The following is a 22687-nucleotide window of genomic DNA, read 5'->3' as shown; positions in this document are numbered from 1 at the left end:
AAATTGCGAGAAGTAAATGCAGGCGATATTGGAATATTACTACATTAGGCCATTCCAAGTTTTTTTTCTATGTTTAGCGTCCGCGTGCGCCTTGGTTTTTGACACCCCATGTCAGAAAAAACAAACAAAATCAAGAGTCCTGAAATTGATTACTCAGGTCGAAGTCTTTGAATTCTGTCAATTTCTCTAAATATTTGTCTACAATATGTCATATTAGGTATATTTTAAGCATTTAATACCTTGATTTTGCTAAAGAATAGATCTTTCTACGGAAAAATAGGTTAATGAAATTAAATCCTTTGAATGACGTCATTTGTATGATTATTAAGTCTGTGTTTTATTTTTTGCTTTGTGTGTTGTTTTACGAATAGATGGTAGGTTTTTGAAAGATGGGTGGACGCTAAACAGAGAAAAAAATTGGAATGGCCTTAAGCTTAATAAAGATATTAAGTCGAAGGAAAAACTGAAGTCTTACATCTCGTTTGTCATACAGTTAATCTTTAATTAGCCCTTACAGTCGGTAAAACATCCAAATATGAAACAGATGAGGCAGACTCTGGGGTGTATTTTATTTCAAGAGGAGAAATTAACAAGAAACAGAAAACAAAGGTCAAGTTATCATATCGATAAATTGAATCCGTGTACTAAATCAGTCTCTTAACAAAATTTCATAAAAATATTTTATAAAAAAAAAAATAATATATACTTGGCATCAATATTCTCGCGTGAAAAGAATTAAATTATTAATATAGAGGCTTCTTTTTGATTTTTGTAAATTTGTGTCGTCATGTAGGTAAATCCGGGGAACTTGAATTCTTTGTAAACAATAAGCTCCTGTGTTAGCACCAAGTTCAAGTTCATTTATTCACTCAAAACCATCTAAAATATATGGAACATGAGGACAATGAAAAATATTTATAACATATAAACCAAGACACGGCGCCCCCCACCCGCTTTATGGCAGAGCCTGTTCACTCTGTTTTATGAATTATCATATTGCGTGTTCAGTCTCCTCTATATAAATATCGCGCTCCTATACGCCTATAAACAGTTATACAGTTTACGCTTCTCAGAAATCGTTTCAGGAATATCACACAACAAAGGCTTTTTTTTTTCCAAGTATAGTCTTTTGCTGAAGTTTTAATCTGTATATTTTTATTTAAATGCCCCCCCCCTCCCTACGTTTTGTGGCTGTAAGGTCAAACACAGCATTTGAAATTAAAAAAAAGTACCAAAAGGTTAAAGAAATCTATGTACCAAAAGGTTAAAGAAATAGAGCCCCCCCCCCCCCCCCCCGTTTTTCAAATCTTTGTTACGGGCCTGCAATATGTTCCTTAAATGTATATTAAACACGTCGATACTAATGTTAAATACTCTCCCCAAGGAGTTATTTTTAACTCACTTCAATCACAATTTTTTTTTTCAGTTTCAAAATCACACTGTCAAAAAATGCAAAAATTTATGAACATTGCCACTTAAACACTGCGAAAATATGCAATGACAAAAAGTGAAAAAAGAGTTTTTGTGTGTGTTGTATTGGTTAATTAGGCCTGTCTTGTCGCCCTTTCTATGTCTTACGTCACCTCTAGCTATTGTCGACCTATCGATTCTGACACATTGATTGACAGCTCCCCTTAAAGGTGTGATTTACACCTTTGTTTTACCTGTGCATTGTGTATTGTCCCTTTCGTTTTGTACACAACTGCGCTACAATTCTGATGCATGTTCATTTACATTCTTCGCTGCCGGAAGAAATTTGAAATTTCTGGTGGAAATATATATATATTTTTCTTTTTTTCAAAATTCTACAAACCTCTCGCAATTTTTGAATTTTGATTGAGAAAAAAAAAAAATGTGATATTTGAAAAAAAAAAGTCACAATCTAATTTTGCGAATGTGAATTTGCAATGTGTTTGATAAAAACGTTGAAGTTATGTTATGATTTGCGATAAGTATATCGAGAAATAAACATGATCTGAAGGAAATACATTATCTGTGATTTTAAAAGCGGCTGAACTGAGGAGAATATTAATTTTATTTCACTAATTATTAACAAAGTGGCGGATCTGAGAAGAATTCTTCTTTTACTTTACGGAGTAATCAAGCGGAGGATCTAGCAATTGTAAGTTTTTTCTTTATTGTTTCGCTGTTTTAAACGGGAACAACATGATAAACCGCATGTTTTATTTATTGAGGTTAAGGAATCGGATATGTGTAAGTTTTGATTCTAATGATGGAATTTTCTTTAAAATCAAAGATCTGTACCAGGGGATAGGTTTTAATTTTGACTTTAATGACGGGATTAATGGTTGCACAGGCTTAATGTAGATATAAATAACTTTTTCCAAACTTTTGATGAATAGCAGATACCATCGTATATAACTAAAATCTGTTTTATAAGGATTTATTCAGATCACAACAGTAAGAGATAAATTGTCAATGACTGTCACTGCTCTAGAGAGACAACCACATACATGTGTATATACTGTATGTACACACCGCGCACCTGCTACACGAGTTTTTCCTGCTGTTAAGTAGCCCTACGTTTAATTAATGACTTTGTCCATAATCTAACGGTCACCATTATAGATCTCATACGTCCAGACTGACACAGAATACTATTATATATCTGTCCTTTTTAGATCCGTCTATAATATAGTATCTCGCTATTTAACTGCGAGACAACCGTTTTCCCAATACGTTATATTCTTTTCTTTGGAAAAGAAATGGGGGATCTATTTTTTTCTAAATCAAGCCTCCCAGATCAATCATTGTTGAATTTGAGCTTATTTACACTTTTATTTTTTAAATTTTTTTTTTCACAATTTCAGCATTGCTTTTAATATATAAAGTAGTGTTGACGTCCATAACTGTTCTGGAATGGTGATGAAGAAAACAAAATCTATGTGGTTGGATTTTTGTAAATCTGTATATCTTGTAAATATTCTGAATTCTGAGCAATAATTTGAGGTTTGGAGACCTATAAGCAAGATTGAATGTGTACTAATTTTTACTTTCTTAAAAAGTGAAGTTTTCAAAAAATGAAATAAATGCACATATGCGTACCAGATGACTAGCTATTTTATCAAACACGGCGTTCCCTTGATAAAACATATAATAATTTAATATAATAATTTAATTTTAAACGAGAGGGTAGAAATAAATTGTATTTTAAAAATATCTAAATTATAATGAAATAGGGAGATTGTTTACCAGTATTTGTTAAATTGATATTGATTTACTTTATCATAGATGCTATAAATCAATATATGCTGATTTAACATGTCAATTTATATGGTCTGTATATGCTCCTCCCCTCCTCCCCCCCCCCCCCCCGTTGTCGTATGGTTTTATACAATATTCGTTTATTATTTCCAATTCTTTTTATTTATACTGCGCATTAGAATTTTAATTTGCCTTTTGCTTTTCCTTACTTAAGCCAACTTATTCCGTTTTTTTTTTTTCAAGCGACAATGTTTCAAGAATTGTGCATTCATAGAGTTAAAAATGATGGAGAATCTATCAACAGTATCGTGTAATATAACGCCCAATCTGTCACTTAAAGAGATTAAGGACATACGCAACGTACCTTACCTACTGATAATTTTTCAAAATATTCTTAATTTAAGACTATAGTGCCATCAGATGTTCGTAGACAAAAAATCTGCATGCATTACCAGGGGTTTTGAAAAAATATCAATTGATGAAAATTCTTGTATAATTCAAAGAAAAAAAATACAATAATTACTAAACATATATGCTAGTTGTTTTGTTTATCCAAACTTGTTTTAGAAGAAGTGTACAATAGCATATATAGACATTAAAATATAGCACACAGTTCCTTTAAGTATTGGAACTCTTCAACTCCCACGAAAAAATCAAGTTCAAACTACGTTGCGTATGTCCTTAAACCCAAAATATGCAGTAAAAAAAGAGGGCACTGTTAAATAATAGCGATAATTCCTTTGGGATGTCCCTGTGTTTTATATTTATATATCTTGAATTAATTCTTTCAAAGTTTAAAATCAATTTGAATTCGAAATCAGGAAATTATTAACAATTTTTTGTACATTTAGATAAGATGGTCTTCAATATTTAGAAGAATTTAGTTTATTTTGTTATTGAATAAATAACTAACCCCCCCCCCTTTTAAAAAAAGAAACTGCTCAATAGATGTGCAGTCATTCATGTTTTCAACACGATTGTCTATGTAGAAAAAAGTTCGCACCATATAGTTATACATGTAGGACGAACAGTGCTTTTAAGTTTTTTTTAATTCACTTTCATAAAAAAGTTATCTGTCATGAATAACCTTAGTAAATTCATTACAGAATATATATCAAATATAACTGATAAGAGGACCACCTTTAATGGTTGGTACAGATTGTATATTCTTCCCTCCCGTTCTTTTCTTGACATTCTACCTGACGTATTTTCTCTCTGTTGTTATATGCAATCCAATCATGAATGTGAGAAAAAATGAATTTAAAATTGAATTGAAATAAAAAATGAACGATGTACAGCATTTACGTACTTACAGAAATGTACACCATAGGTATATCTCTAATAGTTCTGTAACAATTTTTCATTTCCCAGTAATTAAATAATCTCAACAAAGATGTTTGACCCCCTTCCCCCCTCCCACTTCTGCCTTCCTATACATTTTTTTTATTCTAAGATGTAAGGTTTATATGACTGCTTAGCTATGAAAACAGAGACAATAAGACATATATACAAACTGAGTGTAAATAAAGTGCTATATGTATATGTGTGACCGGATATTCACGACAGGGCCCTGGACCCCGCCCAGTAGTAAATGTCTGCAGTGGTCATCTGTATTCCATCACTTCCTTGTCCTTAACCTGAATCAGATGGGGTCATTCACAGAGAACGCTAGCTTGCCGTGCTTAACTATATATGGTCCTCCAATGCAATAACTGGATCGCCATATTTAATGGCGGTAAGCAGCGAAAGGGCAAAGAAAAACAATAACGAACGCAAATAAAATAGCTTTGAGCCACAAATAACACAGATGATGAAAGTATTCCGATCGTCTTAGCTAATTGAATGGGCTCAAAACCGTGTTGTATATTGTTCGGGGCTACATTTGTTATATACAATTTTCCATATTCGCTCCCATTAATGAATTTAGAGGAGGGAGGCTTGGGAGTTTGGAATATTCTGTTTTATATATCACTTAGAGATGATCCGTTTGTTAGAAGTTAATTACGAAAATAAATTGAAATACACATGTACATATGTAAATTGAGAATACCTGCCTAATGCAAAATATTGCCTATAGTATAAGGCCTATCTCGACTGGTTTCTCGACAGGCCCAGACTAATTAAACGAAATCTTTAATCTTTTCCTTTTTCAACACAAAGCTAAATTTGGAATGACTTCTTTCATAATTGTTCAGTCTTAACGTATATATTTTTACCATACTGAAAAAAATCACTTACCACTGAGAAACACTCTTGAATAAAGTGAAATGTCAGCACATTTCAAATAATTCGAGAGTATTAGATTGAATTACTCCATGACAGACGCGGATCCAGATTTTTTTTTCTCTCAGGGTTTGTCCACACGAGCGCTAACAAATGTGAGACTCGGAAATGGTGCAAGATATTTTTTTCCTTATTTTAGAAATTTAATAACTCTTAAATTCTAGGGAAGGAGGGTCCAGACCCCCGACAGCCTCCCCCCATCCGCGCATGCATGACATTATTTATGAATAAGCAGAATTTTAAAAAGATCTATCTGGAATTAATTACCTACAAGAATAGATTTAAGGTTATCAAGATATTTACAAAGTAAATGACGTGAACAATCAAAAGAAATGTAGTGAAGCAGCAAATAAAAATATCTAATTTAATCTGAAAGAGAAAGAATCTTTTTCGTGTGCTTAACAGTAGTAAACTCAGTACAATTAGTATGATCCTAAATAGACACAAAACCTCCAACTGATGAGTTGCCTCCCTTTTGATAGATCGGACTCATTAATCAGCGTGATGGACGCTTGGTGTGACCTAGGTCACGAGATTAAAGCGAGATTTCAATGTTTATTGTTTAAATACACATGTACTTTCTTGTTAAGTGTCAGCTAAATGATTCTATTGAGATTGATAAAGGGTTATGTGTCATTCTAAACTTTTTCTGAACTTTCATCAAAAAGGACGATTTACCGCGAAAAAAATTTAAGTTTAAATTGTTTGTGCATTTTTGTAATATTTTTATAGTGAAATGTTGTTTTTTTTTTATATCTGTGAATCTGATCCTTTTATAGGGCACAACAATCCCTTAATTGTCTATATAATATAGTTTTAATTGTATTTTTGTTTGTGGTTTTATATTTCATGAAATGAGGAATGGTGATTTTAATAAATGAAGACCAAACCCGATCATAATGCGTGTTATCGTTTAGAGGTGTATTGATACAATGCTTCATTTAAGTACTCTGAAGTCGATATTAAAAAAGATTCTGAACTTCCTTATTGACAATATCTAGATAGTCTATGGAGACCAAGTCTTCCAACAATCTGTTTAATTCATATAGGCACTCATTGTGGTCCGGTTTTACGCGAACTCGTATATATTTCTATGAAGTAGAATTTATTCAAACACTTCTTCATGAGAAGAAGAAAACTTTTGTTGTGGCCTTCAATTCAACATTTAGGTATACAGAAGACGATAATAGTTACTTCCATGTATATGTCGACTCGATATATCACAGTGAACTCGAAATAAAAGACACTGAGTCTGCAAAATCTGATTCATCTTAGGACGATTTACTGACTATAGATAAAAATGACTAACTACTTGTAATAACTAAACTGTATGACAAAGGGGATCACTTCAGCCTTCTCATAAATATGTAGCAATATTTTAACATCACCTGCATATTGTGTCAACGTCTCCCAACTGATTCGATACGCAATAGCATGCTCTGAATACGATTTTTAAACCAAGGCAAGCTACTGATAAACTAATTGATGTTACAAGAATTTAACTATTACGTTTAAAGATAGCTTTTCGCAAATTCTACAGTCTCTATAATGACCTTGATTGTAAATACGTCCTAGCACCGTAACCTATTTTTGGGGTCGTATTTTGTCTGTCATATTTCATACAATTCGTTAGGTCACATCTTTTGACTAATTTTGATTACAAAGTACTCCGTATACCCGATCAGTACATAGGGCTTACAGCGGGCGTGACCGGCCGACAGGGGATGCTTACTCCTCCTAAGCACCTGATCCCATCTCTGGAGTATCCAGGAGTCCGTGTTGTTGCCACGTTCATGATTTGTTTTGTTTACTGGATGTATGAGATTGACCACTGTTCGTTATCTTCACCTTTTAAATCACACAATGTTCACACTCAGGGAAATAAAACTTATCTGTGAACCTACGAATTTACTTCGCTATTTCCGTTATATCCGTATAAAGAATCGGTTAAAAATATGAATAGTAATTAGTAAACGTTTGCTTATGATCACGGAATATGTTCTAGAAGTATTTTAGATTCAAAACTTACCTTGGGGTAGTAATTTTTTTCTGATTAATTGAATTTCAAACATCATTCTTCCAAAATTCTTACATTTTGTGTTTTAAAAATTCCTTATAAAAGATGTAAATTTTGTTATTTTTATCCTCTTTGCAACACCAAATCAGTCATTTATATCTGTAAATTTGTTTCACAAGAGTTCGTTATAACAGTAAAAGTTTACAAGGAATTGTAAAAATCTTAAAACAAAAACTTGGCTGTATCAGTAATTTCGATATATTCATTTTGGTTTTAAACAATTTTTACTGTAATCAGTTGAGCCTGTATGACTGGAGTTCAGAATTTTATTTAATAATGATTTAAATAAAAAAATTAACTTATTTTATTTAAGTGTTTGCAATCATGTCTTTAAAAACATCCCTTAATTAGCATTGGCCATACTTCCACTCAATTGTAAATTAAACATTTGCGTAGGAAAGGCGTTATTCAATATATGTCATAACATAGTTTTTTAATTATGAATTCACACTTCAGGCTATTTACTAACAGAACTTGTTACATAAGAACAGTTTCTGCAAGAGCCTGTCAATCATAAACCGCAATCTTATATATAAAAAAGAAAATGCTGGAAGGAAAAAAATACGTCAGGTTGGAGGGACGTCTACAGTGTGTCCTTGTAAGATGTCAACAGTACGGTCTCAGCTTAAAAAAGGGAAAATGTTTTCAAAACAAATGCACAATTTCATTTAGACAATAATAATACGTCAGTATGCATTTTAATTTATAATTGAAAAATATATTTTGCAATACCTCTGGAAAAGGTCAATGCTCTCTGTTACGTTTTCATTACAAGAGTTCCATATTTATTAAATTAAAAGCAATATGTAAAACATGTCGTCTCCTATGTTAGAATAATATTGTAGAACTACAACAGTGTTCTCAATACTTTAAAAATTAAGTACGCATCGCAAAAACCGAACCCCTACTAATGTACATTATATCCAGCTACTGGATAATTTGACTGTTATGTATCTCACTTTAAGTATCATTTATTGCAGCCCGGAGGACCGGGCTGCTCTATACATATAAGTTTAAGTGTTGGTATATGGGGATTGAGGTGGGAGAAGTTATTCAGAATTGAAGGTTTTCTAAACATTAAAAAGATTGTTAATCAGAATGTTCTTTCCCTTTATAAATTACGAGATACACAATATATTTACTTCCATAAAGTGAATCTGTAAAAATATATATGTTTTTCATATTTAATATATAAAGTTGCTTATCATTTACTATCGAAAAAACGACAGGTCCCTTTTTTTAGAACATCGAATTTTACTTATCGCATAAAAACGTAAAAATGTACTTTGCACAGTTCGTGTTTTATATTCTTAATGTGAAAGATATTTTTGAAAATAGGTGATGCATGTGTCTGGTTTCAAATTATATTTTATGCAGCCAACATTTACTTGAGGAATTGATAAAGTTGAAAAGGGTATCGGTTTTGTTCGATTTTCATCCGACTATAAGTTTTCAAAATATTCTCGACTATCGTCTCCATCATTTAGACGCATGCCTTTTTCACACATATCGAAGCGGTTTGATGATAAAGACTCATTTCCATTGCATTTGTTTACTTTATTTATTTCCCGGGCGACAATTGATGGTTACATCAATGTTTTCTTGTATTCTATCTCGGACACATTAAAGAGACATCAAATGTGTTAGTCTAACATATTTTCTTATCTCCAACACAGAAGAGTTTCATTGGTATTTTTTTCGATAATATTTAATTAGGAAATTTAAATTGTAAACTAAAAAAAAAATAATAATAAACACTTGAAAACGTTCCCAGAAACTTTTTGGTAACAAAACTTTATAATTTTTTTAAAACTTTTTTCAAGAATTATATTGAACTGTACAATTACAATCTCCCATTTTTGACCACATTCTGTAGCTTTGATAACTATAAAGTGGTTACATTAAAGTTTTAGAATTCATAGAATTTAAAACTAACTATAACAAAGTTGTTTAACTAGACAGATATCACGTCTTTAGTGAGAGAGGCAGCTATTCAAGCAAAGATAGACGACTTTTGGAAGAAAAAGTTGTGTTATTTATCCATAAACTGAACAAATTCCATTCTTTTATTAATTTATCTTTCTTTCAGTTATATCACAATTTATACCATATTTAAGTCTCGTGATATATTTTAAAATAGTGGCACAGACAGATTTAATCGCTACTGCTTAAATTCAAGCTTTCTCTTCACAAATAACAACACCTACGACATTACCCCTTTTTATCAGTTATTAATGGTTGTTTTCTTTTTCAGGTGATGACACAAATTGTCCCTGTATTCCTTGTGATCTATAGCTGTCTGGCGGTCACCACTGGTCAGTGCCTTTCCTTTCTCTGATAAAGTGGACCACAATTATATCAATCCTTAATATAACGGATACTTTTTTTTCAGCGAATTCAAGAACTTCTGCAGAATTTTATCAAGACACAATAACACAAACTATACATATGATGTTTTAACTTTCAATGTTTTGGCTCTCACAATTTTGTTTGATTGTTTTACTAGTGATGGGGAATAGGTTTGAAGCACTATAACGTAATAGCTCAAACTACATGTTTGTTTAAGAATATCATTTAATATCGTATACCTATACAGGATATATTTTCTTTAAGAATCGTGTCATTTGCACTGTCATATTTGTGACTCTTTCTGTTTAAATCGTCAAATCAACATTCAGAGGGAAACCCATATTATCCAGTTTTGGGAAAGAGGGCAGGGTTAAACAAACACAAAGGATAGAGGTTACAGCTTAACCAGGAGTAATCTTTCATTCTAATTTTATCCACAATTTTACAGCTGTGTCAATCTACGAAAAATGTACGAATCACCAACAGTGTCCACTCAACGCTAGATGTCGCCCTTCAGGTTGCGACGGTTACACGTGTCGCTGTGACGTCAATTTCGTTTCCAATGACGAAAAATCAAGTTGTTTACCAGGTACATATGACTGTACATATATACATACTCACAAGATAAAACACGCAATTCTTTTAACTACATCAATATGTAATAAATGTACACGTATTTTAATATTGCAAATATATGTATCTCATTAGGTATTATTGGAATATTGTAAGCATATTATAAATAACATTGCAATATTGCATGCATATTCATTTTGCTATATTGCAAACATTTCATAATATATTTTTATATTGCAAACATGTTAATGTGCAAATTATGGCGCAGAGTAACTGCACATTCTTGAAAATTCTTTTAAATTTTCACCTTTTTCATTTCAAAGATGAAAATATGACAGCACATTCCCGACAATTCTATCAAAGACTTCCATTACACAATAACCATTTATGTGTTTCTTGTTCAGCCCGGCGTATTGGATACTCCTGTAACGCTACGGCCAGTAAATGTTTGTCCCACTTTGCTCTGTGTGAAGATAACGCTTGTCGTTGTAACGACCTGATGGACGTCACGCCGGACGGTCGCTGTAAGGACCCCGCGTACAGCGTCCTGGAGGAGTCCTGTCAGAACATGGAGTGTACCGGAGGGACAGTCTGTCAGGGGGGCACATGTGTCTGTCCCGGGCACCTGCGGCGACTGACGAATGAGGAGTTCTGGATCGACCCCATGAATACTGATACATGCATTGATAAAGACTTCTCAGTCCGTATGTAATGTCTTAAGATTTTCTAAACACCAGTGAAGTCTCGTTCTGAATTGTGTCACATCCCCGATAATATATGCAACCTTTCCCTGAAATACAAACCCACTTTGATGGTAGTGAAATATTTTATATAAATGAATTTTTCTTACTACATACAATGTTTGTATTAAAAGAATTGCTTGAATTGACAAACTGTCATTATTCCATGCACATGCACCTCTTTCTTATTTTACATAGATTTATGCAATGGAACACAAATAGAAATCCCAGAGGGCCTGGTAACTACACCAGTTCCCTCCACAACCTCGCTTTCAGTTTCCACCATGAATCCTGGTCTACCAGCTTCTCTAACCAATACTGTTCCCATGATTACTGACACAAAAATATACGAAACGTGTACTCAGCCCGAACAATGTCCAGCGCATGCACAGTGTCGTCCAAGGGGTTGTAAAGGCTATAGCTGTTTGTGTGATGAGGGATTCATGGCGACTCCGGACAGATCTTCTTGTGTAAAAGGTAAATAAAAACATAATTTTTTTTTGTATTTTAAAGCATATTTTACTGCATTTTTTTTAATGATATATGTCCTTTATTTGGTAAAATCCTATTATGTTACTATTATAGTCTATACCTTTATCTATTTTTCCGTAGCCTCCAAAATCGGCGAGCCCTGTAACACCAATACAAGTTGTATATCACCGTTTGCTTTCTGTGACGGCGTCTGTCGATGTCTAGATGTCTTCGTCCCCTCCTCAGACGGACGATGTAAATTGCCGGATATCAGTTTCGTGGGAGAGGAATGTAGTACTGACGAGTGTGAGTACCCGGCCAAATGCGTGGGCGGATCCTGTCAGTGTGTAGGGGAGTACAGAGCGATAACGGCCGAGGAGTTCTGGATAGACCCAACCAATATCTGGCAATGTGCCAAAAACGACACGTCATTAGGTATTTATACATATTGCAATTATAAACAACATGTGTTTGCGAAACACTACTGGCAGCTCAAGGCTAAAGATAATTTTTTTTAATGTAGGTCAAACTCCAAGGTCAAGGTCCTAAATGTTGATACACATAGAAGGATTTGTTACAAGGCATATACTTGTGAAATAAAACAGAGCCCTAGTAAAACACATTCAGAAAATATGGCCAAGGTTAAAATTTTTCTAAAAGAAGGTCATACTTCAAGGTCAATTTCATAAGGTCAAATATGAATGTAGTGGTACTAATTGTCTGGTCACAAGGAATGTATTTGTGAAATATGAAAGCCCTTAGTATAAGTAACCATTCAAAAGGTGTAGCCGAAGTAAAACTTTTTTCTTCAAATGTAGGTCAAACTCCAAGATCAAGGTATTAGATGAAGTCAAAACGTTGATTCCCAGAGATCACATGTTATATATGAAAGCCCTAGCACCAACAAATCAAAAGTAATGGGCAAGAATAAAATAGACAGACAGACTACACTCTCTATGCCCAAATCTTTGATTATGTGGGCATATTAAAATATAAATTCTTCTTGGGGATAAAAAAAACCTGATGCATCTTAAAAGTTTGGTCTTCAAATTATTCGGATAATTACAGAAATTTCTTGTTTTGGACTACTTCCTTAGCATAAACATTATTATTACGCTATTTTATGATGTTTAAAGGAATCTATAGAAAAAATACAGCTATGTTATAACCTCTGGTACAGCATCTTATTTTAGATTGAAATAATATATCCTTTCAAACAACGTCTGTTTAAAGATAACCATGTATAATAGTTTAATTGTACATTTTGTGTAGATACTTGTAAAGGCATGGAGGTTACGAAACCAACAGCAGCACAAGAAACAAAAGACAACGCAGACAAACACACGGACCCTGTAACAACAGAGCCAACAACCTCAACATCAAAGCCAATGTCAACCTCACCTACAATGTCAGAACTAGGTCAAAACACGCTGAAGGGACGTACAAAAGCAACAAGTTCCGGCTTAACACCAGTGATGCCGAGTTCCACGGCCTCACCGTCAGTGTCACCGGTGTCAACGGTAAAGCAAGGATCTACAGCATCTTCAGATATTCCCATTGGATCTTCTACACAGAATACAACTACAACTCCAGTCATCTCCTCTACATCATCAAATAAATCCCTTACAACAACATTATCAATTAAGACATCTTCTATTGTGACCGAAACAAAAATTGATTCTGTTTCAACTGTAGCTAATTTGAAAACTACTGAGATCACCTCTGCAGCTTTTATGACAATTAAACCTACGGTTGACCCTCGTCTGATGGAGACAACTACATTTGAATCCGGACAAAGCCAGACATTCAGACCAACAAGTGACGTATCAACAACGTTATCAGGAACAACTACAAGGAAATCAACGCCATCCAAAGAAACAACAATACGGACGAAATCACCAACAGAGGAAACGACCGGTCAGTTAATAAAGTCATATAGCACTACGAGAAAGGAATCTTTGTCGTTTGAAACAAAAAGTTCCTCTACAACTGAAATACCTGCAAAAGGTGACTCCGGCCCCTTCATACCTTCCAGAGATGATTCTATATCCGTGACCAATACTTCAAAAGCTACAACGTCCTCAGTCAGTTCCTATGAAGTAGATAAATCCTCTACGCCTCAAATTGAATCATCATCTGTTGTCTCACCCGAATCAAATAAATCAGCAGTTTCTACCACAGAAGAGAAGATCCCTTCTACAGAGAATGGGTTCTTAGAGGAGAATACTACTCTAGGTAGTACCCTCAAAACAATACATAAAAATTCTTCACATTTTCCCTTTGGACCAGGACCTCACGATCACGACCGTAAGTTATAATACTTTTATATCATACAGTTTTGTTTGTCAATTACCTCTCCTCTTTCAGATAATTTGTATTTGTCTATCAAGTCTGCAGTGTTTTCTGTATTATGTGTTGTCTAACTATCAGTATTTTCATTTATTGTGTTTGTTTATTATTAGCGACGATCGGTCCTGTCGCTCCTTTTCCGACGCCCTTGCTTTAATTATCTATTATTTAATGTTATCTTCTAGTTACATTTTATCCGTGTGAGTTTATATTGATGGTTCACCTTTCAGCTCATTGCATTTTCGGCTAAAAATTATATGTTTGATACTTTTCCATAATGATGGTAATGAAATGATCAGACTTTTTTTATATGTATTTACAGATCACAATTATATATTAACCTTTTGCAATCAATTCTATGGTAGATAGATGTATAGATTGTTCTATTTATAGATTACCTGTGTGAGTCACACTCTTTCATCTGCTCCGAGATCCTCTGTATCCCCTCAAACTGGGTCTGTGACGGAGAAAAGAACTGTCCTGACGGTAGAGACGAGTCGTCAACAATATGTAGTAAGTATACCGTCCCTATCCGTTTATCAGTCATAGAGGGCGGAGACGAGTCGTCAACAATATATAGTAAGTATACCGTCCCTATCCGTATATCAGTCATAGAGGGCGGAGACGAGTCGTCAACAATATGTAGTAAGTATACCGTCCCCATCCGTTTATCAGTCAGAGAGGGCAGAGACGAGTCGTCAACAATATGTAGTAAGTATCCCGTCCCTATCCGTATATCAGTCATAGAGGGCGGAGACGAGTCGACCACAATATGTAGTAAGTATCCCGTCCCCGTCCGTGCATCAGTCATAGAGGGCGGAGACGAGTCGTCAACAATATGTAGTAAGTATCCCGTCCCTATCCGTATATCAGTCAGAGAGGGGCGGAGATGAGTCATCCACCATACGTAGAAAGTATCCCGTCCCCATCATCATATCAGTCATAGAGGGCGGAGACGAGTCGTCAACAATATGTAGTAAGTATACCGTCCCCATCCGTTTATCAGTCAGAGAGGGGCGGAGGCGAGTGGTCCACCATATGTAGTAAGTAGCCTCCCCGTCCGTTTATCAGTCAGAGAGGGGCGGAGACGAGTCGTCCACCATATGTAGTGAGTATCCCGTCCCCGTCCGTATATCAGTCAGAGAGGGGCGGAGACGAGTCGTCCACCGTATGTAGTGAGTATCTCGTCCCCGTCCGTATATCAGTCAGAGAGGGGCGGAGACGAGTCGTCCACCATATGTAGTAAGTAGTTCGTCCTCAGGTGTACAAGTCATAGTAGGCGGAGACGAGTCGTTCATAAAATAAAGTAGCGAAGTAGGATGGGAGGGTAAGAATATACAAAGAACAAGGTACGGTTTCAATACAATTCTTGCCCTGTGTTTTTCTTAAAAATGAAAGTGATGTGAAAAATTAAAACTCGTGCTTTCTGAATCATTGAAATTCCATGCAGAAAGATCATAGAAATCATTTTTCTCTCATGACCTTCTAAATGCTAATTGTGACGTCATAAACTTGTGCAATTTCCCGTATTTTCTTAAAAAGTTGCAGAAGACACCAATTTTCAATGGAATTTTCTTTCAGAAAATATTGTCCACAGCCATCGCCCACAAAGATTTTGAGATATGTGATTTTTTAAAGAATTTTACACAACATATCCAAAAATTAAAGTGGGCGACGGCTGTGGACACTATTTTCTTAAAGAAAATAAACCTTGAAATGAGTCATTTTGAGGCATTTTCTGTTTAAAATAGAGAAATGAATCAAATTCATGATATCGTATATCCAGAATGGTACTCCTTCATGCCATATTCTTTCCTGATATTTCACAGTCATATACTCAACTAATATTTAAGCCAGTTTCAAAACTTTTTGAAAACATTACGTTTTTAGGGCACAATAAAGCTAAAACCGTACCTTCTTCTTATTGATAAATGTTGACCGGCCCTTTACTTAAGATGGTAATATATTTATCACTATGTGTCCATATTTTATTGATATATTTATAGACTTTTGGAAGATGCGAAGTAATTCATCTGTGATTTTTCTCTTATTTACGTATTTCTAGTTGTTAAGCTATTTCTATAAAGAAGGAGATGGTCACCGGAAGTTGTTAGTGTTAGAGGAAGTAGATATGATGTATAATTTTTTTGCTAGACATTTTTGCTAGATTTTTTAGTCTTCGACTTTCGCTAAATATTGATGTAAATGATGTTACTGTGTTTTTCCTTCATTAACAAATAACAAACTATTATAGACGAGGACCGTGTTTGTCCTGCGGATGAATACAAATGTTCTAACTTCCGGTGTATTCCGGGATCCTGGTTGTGTGATGGTGAGGTTGATTGTCCCCTCAGGGAGGACGAATCTTCAGCGGCCGGCTGTTGTAAGTATGAAAACATCGCAATCATTATCATCGCGTGAGTCTACAGAGCAGATATTATGATATTTGAAGCAATTTTCATCGTGTAAAGAGGGAGAGATGGTGTATATGCGTGTGTATTTAAAACAGAAGGTTTAGGCCTATCATAAAAAATTAACAAAAACGAAAGTATTTGTCAATTATCATCACAAACACCCCCATCCTATGAACTCTAAAAAAAGAAAGAATATTGCATCCTCGTTGAAAATTGATTTGAAGGAAAAAAGAAAAACTATTTTATATTTATATTATGATAAGAGCAAAACATAATGTACAAGTCGGTATTAAGTCTGATAACATGAGTTCTCTACAACAATTCTGGAATGAGTCTGCCTTTTCCTCTACAGTACAGAATGACTTTGACAGCGCCACGGAGACCGTGACCTTTGAGACAATTATTTCCAGTATGTTTAACTCCTCCACAATGATTCTGTTTAACGCCATCAATGACATCAGGGTGCACATTCCGAATTCTCTCAGGCCCGGTAATTCTGACGTCAGTAGTCGTAGTTTCGTAGTTGAAAAACTAGTTGTGCTTTGCGGCCCCTTTGTATGTTGCATTGTAGTTAAGTTCTGAGTTTAATTTGCTGTAACTAAAATTAGGATGTTTGTGATTGTTATTAGATAGTTGTACTGTCTTTTAATTTGTCGTACACGTACATTATTTGTTTTGTAAAGTCTCTACTTAAATCAGTCCCCACTCATTGTTTTAAAAAATATCCATCTAGATAATGTCCTTTTAAACTGATTGATGAACATAACATCTTTAGACAGGTTTGTTGTTTATATTTAGTTTTACTTTAGATCCCGATTTCCAGTTCCTTTTCCGGTCCTGTACCCTTTTAAAAAGTACTTGTTCTGAACAAATACTGTCCTAGATAAAGCCCCTGGTTTCGTGTTGAGTAGAGTTAAGCAATGAAAGAAAAACTGTTACTTGAATTATTCATGTGCTCAAATTTTGTTTGGAACTTGTTCGAAGATTAAATTGTGATGATTTTCGGTATTGAATCAGTAAAACTATGAAGTAGTCACCCATTTTCCGATAATTTGATAAAGAAATCCTTGTCCTTGATATTCTAATTAAATTCTGTTTCCAGTGACACCGAACACGACCTTGACCAATACCACACTGCTGCCGGAGGACGGGGGCCGGGAACCAGCTGAGAAGAGTTACACAGGAACAACGGGCCTGGGGAGTCTAGGTCAGTAATATAATGATTGCAAAAACTTGGGAGAATGGGTCAGTGAAACAAAAATAAATGCATAGGAAATTGATAGAACTATACCAGAGAGATACCGGGACATGGGATTGTGTATCAATAGAGCAATAATGACATATTTACACTTGGAGACTTGTTTCAAATGTATACTATGCTTGATCCACAAGACCTGATTATGTATTGTCTCTCAAAACACAACTGTCTTAGAAGCATGCGAACCAGCTGAACAGAATTTCATTTCAAGGACCGGCGCTCCATGTATTTAATACGGATATTGAAGAAATATGATGGGTTTAAATGAGAACTTCAAATATTTCATACACATTTAATGTATTTGACTGTTTATATCTTGTGTTTTAGAGAGTATCGCTATTGCTGCGGCCGCTGGACTAGTCTTGTTGATTAACATTATCGGGATCATTCTAGCTCTTACACGGAGAAAAAGGCGGTAAGCAGTTTATCCTATATTCAAAAATAAAAATGTTAAAATTGATCAATATTTGGAAGCAAATTAACGACAAGTATAGTAAAAAAGAATTAAAGATTTGAAAATTTTCATTATGGTCATGTTCAATGTCTTTTAGACAGTTTTAACCTCATTTTTCTTCACTTTGATCAATAAAGGTTATATCTATTAGGCTCTTAATTTTGGTTTATACTACAGCTGTAGAATAAGTTAACGCCCCATACTTGACAATTTCATTTTTCTTTTACTTTAGAATTTATAGTGACGAATCAGTTTTATAGTAAGAATATAAAAAAGAAAGCAATTATTCTTTGATATTTTAACAGCCCTGGTCGGAACATTCCAATGCCAACCAAAGATATGCTATCCTATTTTTAGGTAAATTTCAGGAATGTGCTCTTAGTTCTATTTATAGGAATATTCCTAGTCCAGTAGAGTGTTGGCATTGGCTTATTATGCTTCTTAAAGTCATAGAGTTAAATGTCCTGTAGATCAGTCGTCATCTTTTATACTTAGATTAGTTTCTACTCATATACGTTATATGTGTTACTTGAACTTTTTATTCATGTTTTATTTCTACAGAATAGTTCAACAAAAGAACTGAAATATCTATTTTAAAACCTGAAACTGGTTTCAAAACTCAATTATCTAATTTTCAGTATTCTTTCATAATTATATTTCCCAATCCTAAATTGTGACATTTCTAAGCAAAAAGTGCTCCTTTAATGCTAAATTAAGAATAAAAGGAATTTTTAAACAATTGACAAATCCGAGACGATTATTAAGAACTCCAGTTTTTTTGTATTAAATGTTCATAAGCATATCTCTGATATTTGTTTTGAATTATCTTTTAGTATACTAGTAATTGTGACAATATACATTATACAATGTATATCTTGTATTTTTTTTCAACGTTTAAAGGAACATTTGATTTATACAGTTTAACCTAATGTTTCATTCCAAAAACAAAACATATATTAAACCACCTCCTTTTAAAATCTAGATACAATTCATTTATTTATGTGATGTTGTGATATTTCAGAAAAATTGACAAAAATCCCCCAAGTATGATGAACACGTCGATGACGTCATCAGATGACACAGAGAGCGGGAATTTCAAAATCCCGCGCCCGAATGTCCTCTATCCTCCATACTATGTTAAAGAGGACTGGAACACGTGGAGCAGTAGCCATTTCACGCAGTATGCAGAACAAATGTACGCCCTGGACGAACACAGCGATTTCTACCCAGGGTCACTCAAAACACTCTAACGATCTGGTTAGTTAGAGTACAGTAATTATTGATTAATGGAGCATGTAAAATCTTTTTTGGTACGGTTTTCCCTGGAGAATGTTGGGACTGCAAACGAAACAAAATGATGGGATGATATCCTTACATTGACTCTGCGGAACATTTTATCTGAGATGAACAGAAAAGTGTGATTTGCTTGCTAAATTGCAGGATCAGAAGAAGAAAGAGTCATAGTCAAGACTGGTTTATCTAAATATTTTCTCCAACACAAGGGGCCTTATTGAAATTATTAATTGACATGGAAGCCAAATATATTTGGATTGATGTTACCTGAAAAATGTCTTAGATATACAAAAAAAATTTTGTCTCCTCTAAAATTTGAAAAAAAGAATTGTTACCTGTAAGAAGCAGGACACTTTATCTGAAAGACTTTCTTCAGTCATGAGGGAGAACCGTAATTTGTTGCCAGGGACGAATGGGAAATAGTAGTGATATAAAGTCTCATAAACAGATACGGTACTTTTTGGTTTACAGACCTCCCTAGTAAAAAGAAAAATGATAAGCTTATATTTCAGTACTTTGTTTCTCTATTTGTTGTCCAGAGTTGTGACCAAACTTTCTACAGATTTATGTGTTCATTTTAATGTGGAAATAACTTTTATCATTTTATTTTATATTGTTAAGAATAATATTTCCGCCGCTTTTAGACATTTAGAATTTTTTTTATATGTAACCTTTGAATTACATTACGTATGAGTGAGTTAACTGAGGTTATTGAAAAAAGTACAGGGTATGAAATGTTTACATGTTGGTGAAATTATTTTTACGAATTCCATAGATAAATTGTACATGTCTCATTTTGTTTAACATCCAAGGGATGATCTTTTATTGTATGTTTGTCTGTAGGTGTTAGTAACCTGTGGATCTAAGATCGGGTTTGGCCTGTTTTTGTTGTAGTAGAATGTTAATTAAATCGGGTTTGATATTTCATTTTGTTTGTAATAGAATGTTAATTTGATCAGGAATTGGCCAATGTAATATTCTTATAATCAATTATAAGACAAAATCCTTTTAATATAATGTAACTTGATATGAATCTCTTATTTGTTAGTACACAACCTAATATATTAAGGGTTACGCATTATTTTTTTCTTGTTTTAAATTATTACGCTACAGAGGCATACATTGTATATTTATTATTATAAAAATAAAAAGTAATTCATTTTACTATGAAATGTTAATAATATTTTGGTTTCAATGGCAAGACTTGGTTCCATTTATTTTTTGGTCGGACCATGAAGAATTCATGTCAACAGAGCTGCAGTCTATTAAGAGAATCTGAGAAATTCGCATAGTATTTTGAATACTTGTATCTTGAATGATTAGTATAAAATGTATAAATAATAGAATAATTTTAACAAAGTTGTACAACTCACTGTTAAACGGTGTAAAAGGAAACAGTGGATCAACATCTATTTTCTGTTTTTACACGAGTATCTTTGAAAATGATACGACCTTTTTAAGTAGGACAGCTAAGACTCTTCTCCCTACCCACCTCCCCACCCCCACTCTTGTAGAACTCCAGGACGCGACTATTTTGATAACTAATATTTAATAAACTTAATTGTCATGTACATGTATACCATAGGAATAAAATCTAATATAATCATCCCATACAAAAAATACCCCTCTGAAATATAGTGGGGTATTTTTTTTGTTATGGAACGACCATTTCGGGTGTTTTCCGATTTTTTCTTTGGGGGGGGGGGGTATACATGACAGAAAGTGAAATAAAAATATTTTATAAAAAAAAGACCAAAAGACCCTAGGGTTTGAACGAATGGTCCAACTTCTCAAACGTTATATAATGGGCAAGATCAAATGATCGATGTCTGCTAAAAAGAACCAAATGAAAATAATTTGAACCCACCCAATTAGATGTCCGTCATTAAATGATATGAATGATTCTTTTTATGAATGAACTAAAAAAATTATTACTCATTTTCAGTGAAAAAAAGTGTTATTTGATACAGAGTCATCAAACATTCATCACATTTAGTAGGGGATTGGGGTAGGGTGGGTGTTCTTAATGAAAACTATGTGATTTTAGTATTTTCATGTCCCTACTGTTATTTGACAAGGTTCAAGTATTTACTTAACAACCATGATTAAAACTGCTGCATTGGAATGAATTTCTAACATTGTATCCGCCAAGAGTTTGGAAGATTAATATATTTTTGCAAGTGTTTGTTTGTCTGTATGTGTTCTGACTTCACAATTGTATCCACAGAACTTTCCAACGACAGTGTTTGGTATAATATGCTTTAGGAGCTTAGAAAAATATTGCTGCAGGATTCAATGAAAGATTTACTCACTATTACACTTCAATGGCAAAATCGGTGAAGAGAAGTTTCCTCTCTGAGCACCGTCTAGCTGACATGTCCGAAATCTCACAAAAAGGACACATACAGCATGTTATGGGTGGAGCTTCAGTATTTCAAAATTATCTGATTACTACAAACTGACTTTTATTCGTGACAAAGAGCTAGGTTCACTTTGACCATAAAATAGCCCTGTCCACATACCAATTTACTGACCAAGTCCCAATATCACATTTCAAACATCAAAGTAGAGACTTGGTGCTTTCATTTATAATACTAAAAAGTTTCCACTGAGAGTCCAGGTATTGAAATATAGGCTTTCTGAAATTACAATGTTCTTGAATTTTGAAGAAAATTGGTGTTTTTGAGAACAATCAACAGAGAAATAAAATATGAGCCAACTCCGCCATCCAAAAAATAAAACATAGCTTACAATCTTCCAACACAATACTATCATTATATTATTAAACATTTTAGATCGGAGGTTGGGGTCTATGTAAAATATTGAAAAAAGCTTAAATTTTTTGCCATTTTTGAAGAAATTGTAAGGATTTGGGGTTACTGACGCAATTCATGATGGCATGATATACGAACTAGCTAGAAAATCACGTCATTCTAATAGGTATGCAGTCAGCAAGGGTTCAAGTGAAATCAAATGTATTTCAAATAAATACATTTTTTGCATTTTTGCATTTTTGATTTTTCAGAAATTCACAGGGCCAAAAAGGCATTATGTTAATCTTGTTCTTTTATGAGTGTATTTTTAATTTGAAATCTATCCGCGACGCTAATTATCGTGACCAAGAAAATATTCTACACAAATGCACAATGAAATAAATAGTTCACAGCGAGAAATTCGCGATTAATTCAAGGTCGTGAACGC

At 34.0% G+C, this 22687-nt stretch overlaps 1 protein-coding gene across 1 annotated transcript; it reads left to right on the top strand.

The window, feature by feature from the left end:
* Positions 1-1888: 1888 nt before the first annotated feature.
* Positions 1889-20597, top strand: LOC133198883 (mucin-2-like). Its single transcript, XM_061334820.1, has 12 exons — positions 1889-2122; positions 9840-9900; positions 10383-10523; positions 10912-11211; positions 11446-11724; positions 11860-12153; positions 12991-14025; positions 14461-14580; positions 16322-16450; positions 17584-17688; positions 18067-18154; positions 19215-20597. Exons 2-12 carry the CDS (start codon positions 9843-9845, stop codon positions 19441-19443), a joined length of 2778 nt encoding a protein of 925 aa, XP_061190804.1. The 5' UTR covers positions 1889-2122; positions 9840-9842; the 3' UTR covers positions 19444-20597.
* The last annotated feature ends 2090 nt before the right edge of the window (positions 20598-22687 follow it).

The sequence above is a fragment of the Saccostrea echinata genome, unplaced genomic scaffold (genome assembly GCF_033153115.1).
Source record: "Saccostrea echinata isolate AGI-Se365-2 ecotype Australia unplaced genomic scaffold, CSIRO_AGI_Sech_v1 ptg000033l, whole genome shotgun sequence".
In the NCBI taxonomy this organism is placed as follows: Eukaryota; Metazoa; Mollusca; class Bivalvia; order Ostreida; family Ostreidae; genus Saccostrea; species Saccostrea echinata.
This window is presented reverse-complemented; position numbering and strand designations above follow the sequence as displayed.

Bases quoted from the DNA above. Each gene is read 5' to 3' on its own strand.
- LOC133198883 (XM_061334820.1), top strand. From the start codon at position 9,843: ATGACACAAATTGTCCCTGTATTCCTTGTGATCTATAGCTGTCTGGCG. The intron at 10,524-10,911 runs GTACATATGACT...TTTCTTGTTCAG, and splicing joins AAAATCAAGTTGTTTACCAG to CCCGGCGTATTGGATACTCC. The intron at 18,155-19,214 runs GTAAGCAGTTTA...GTGATATTTCAG, and splicing joins CTTACACGGAGAAAAAGGCG to AAAAATTGACAAAAATCCCC.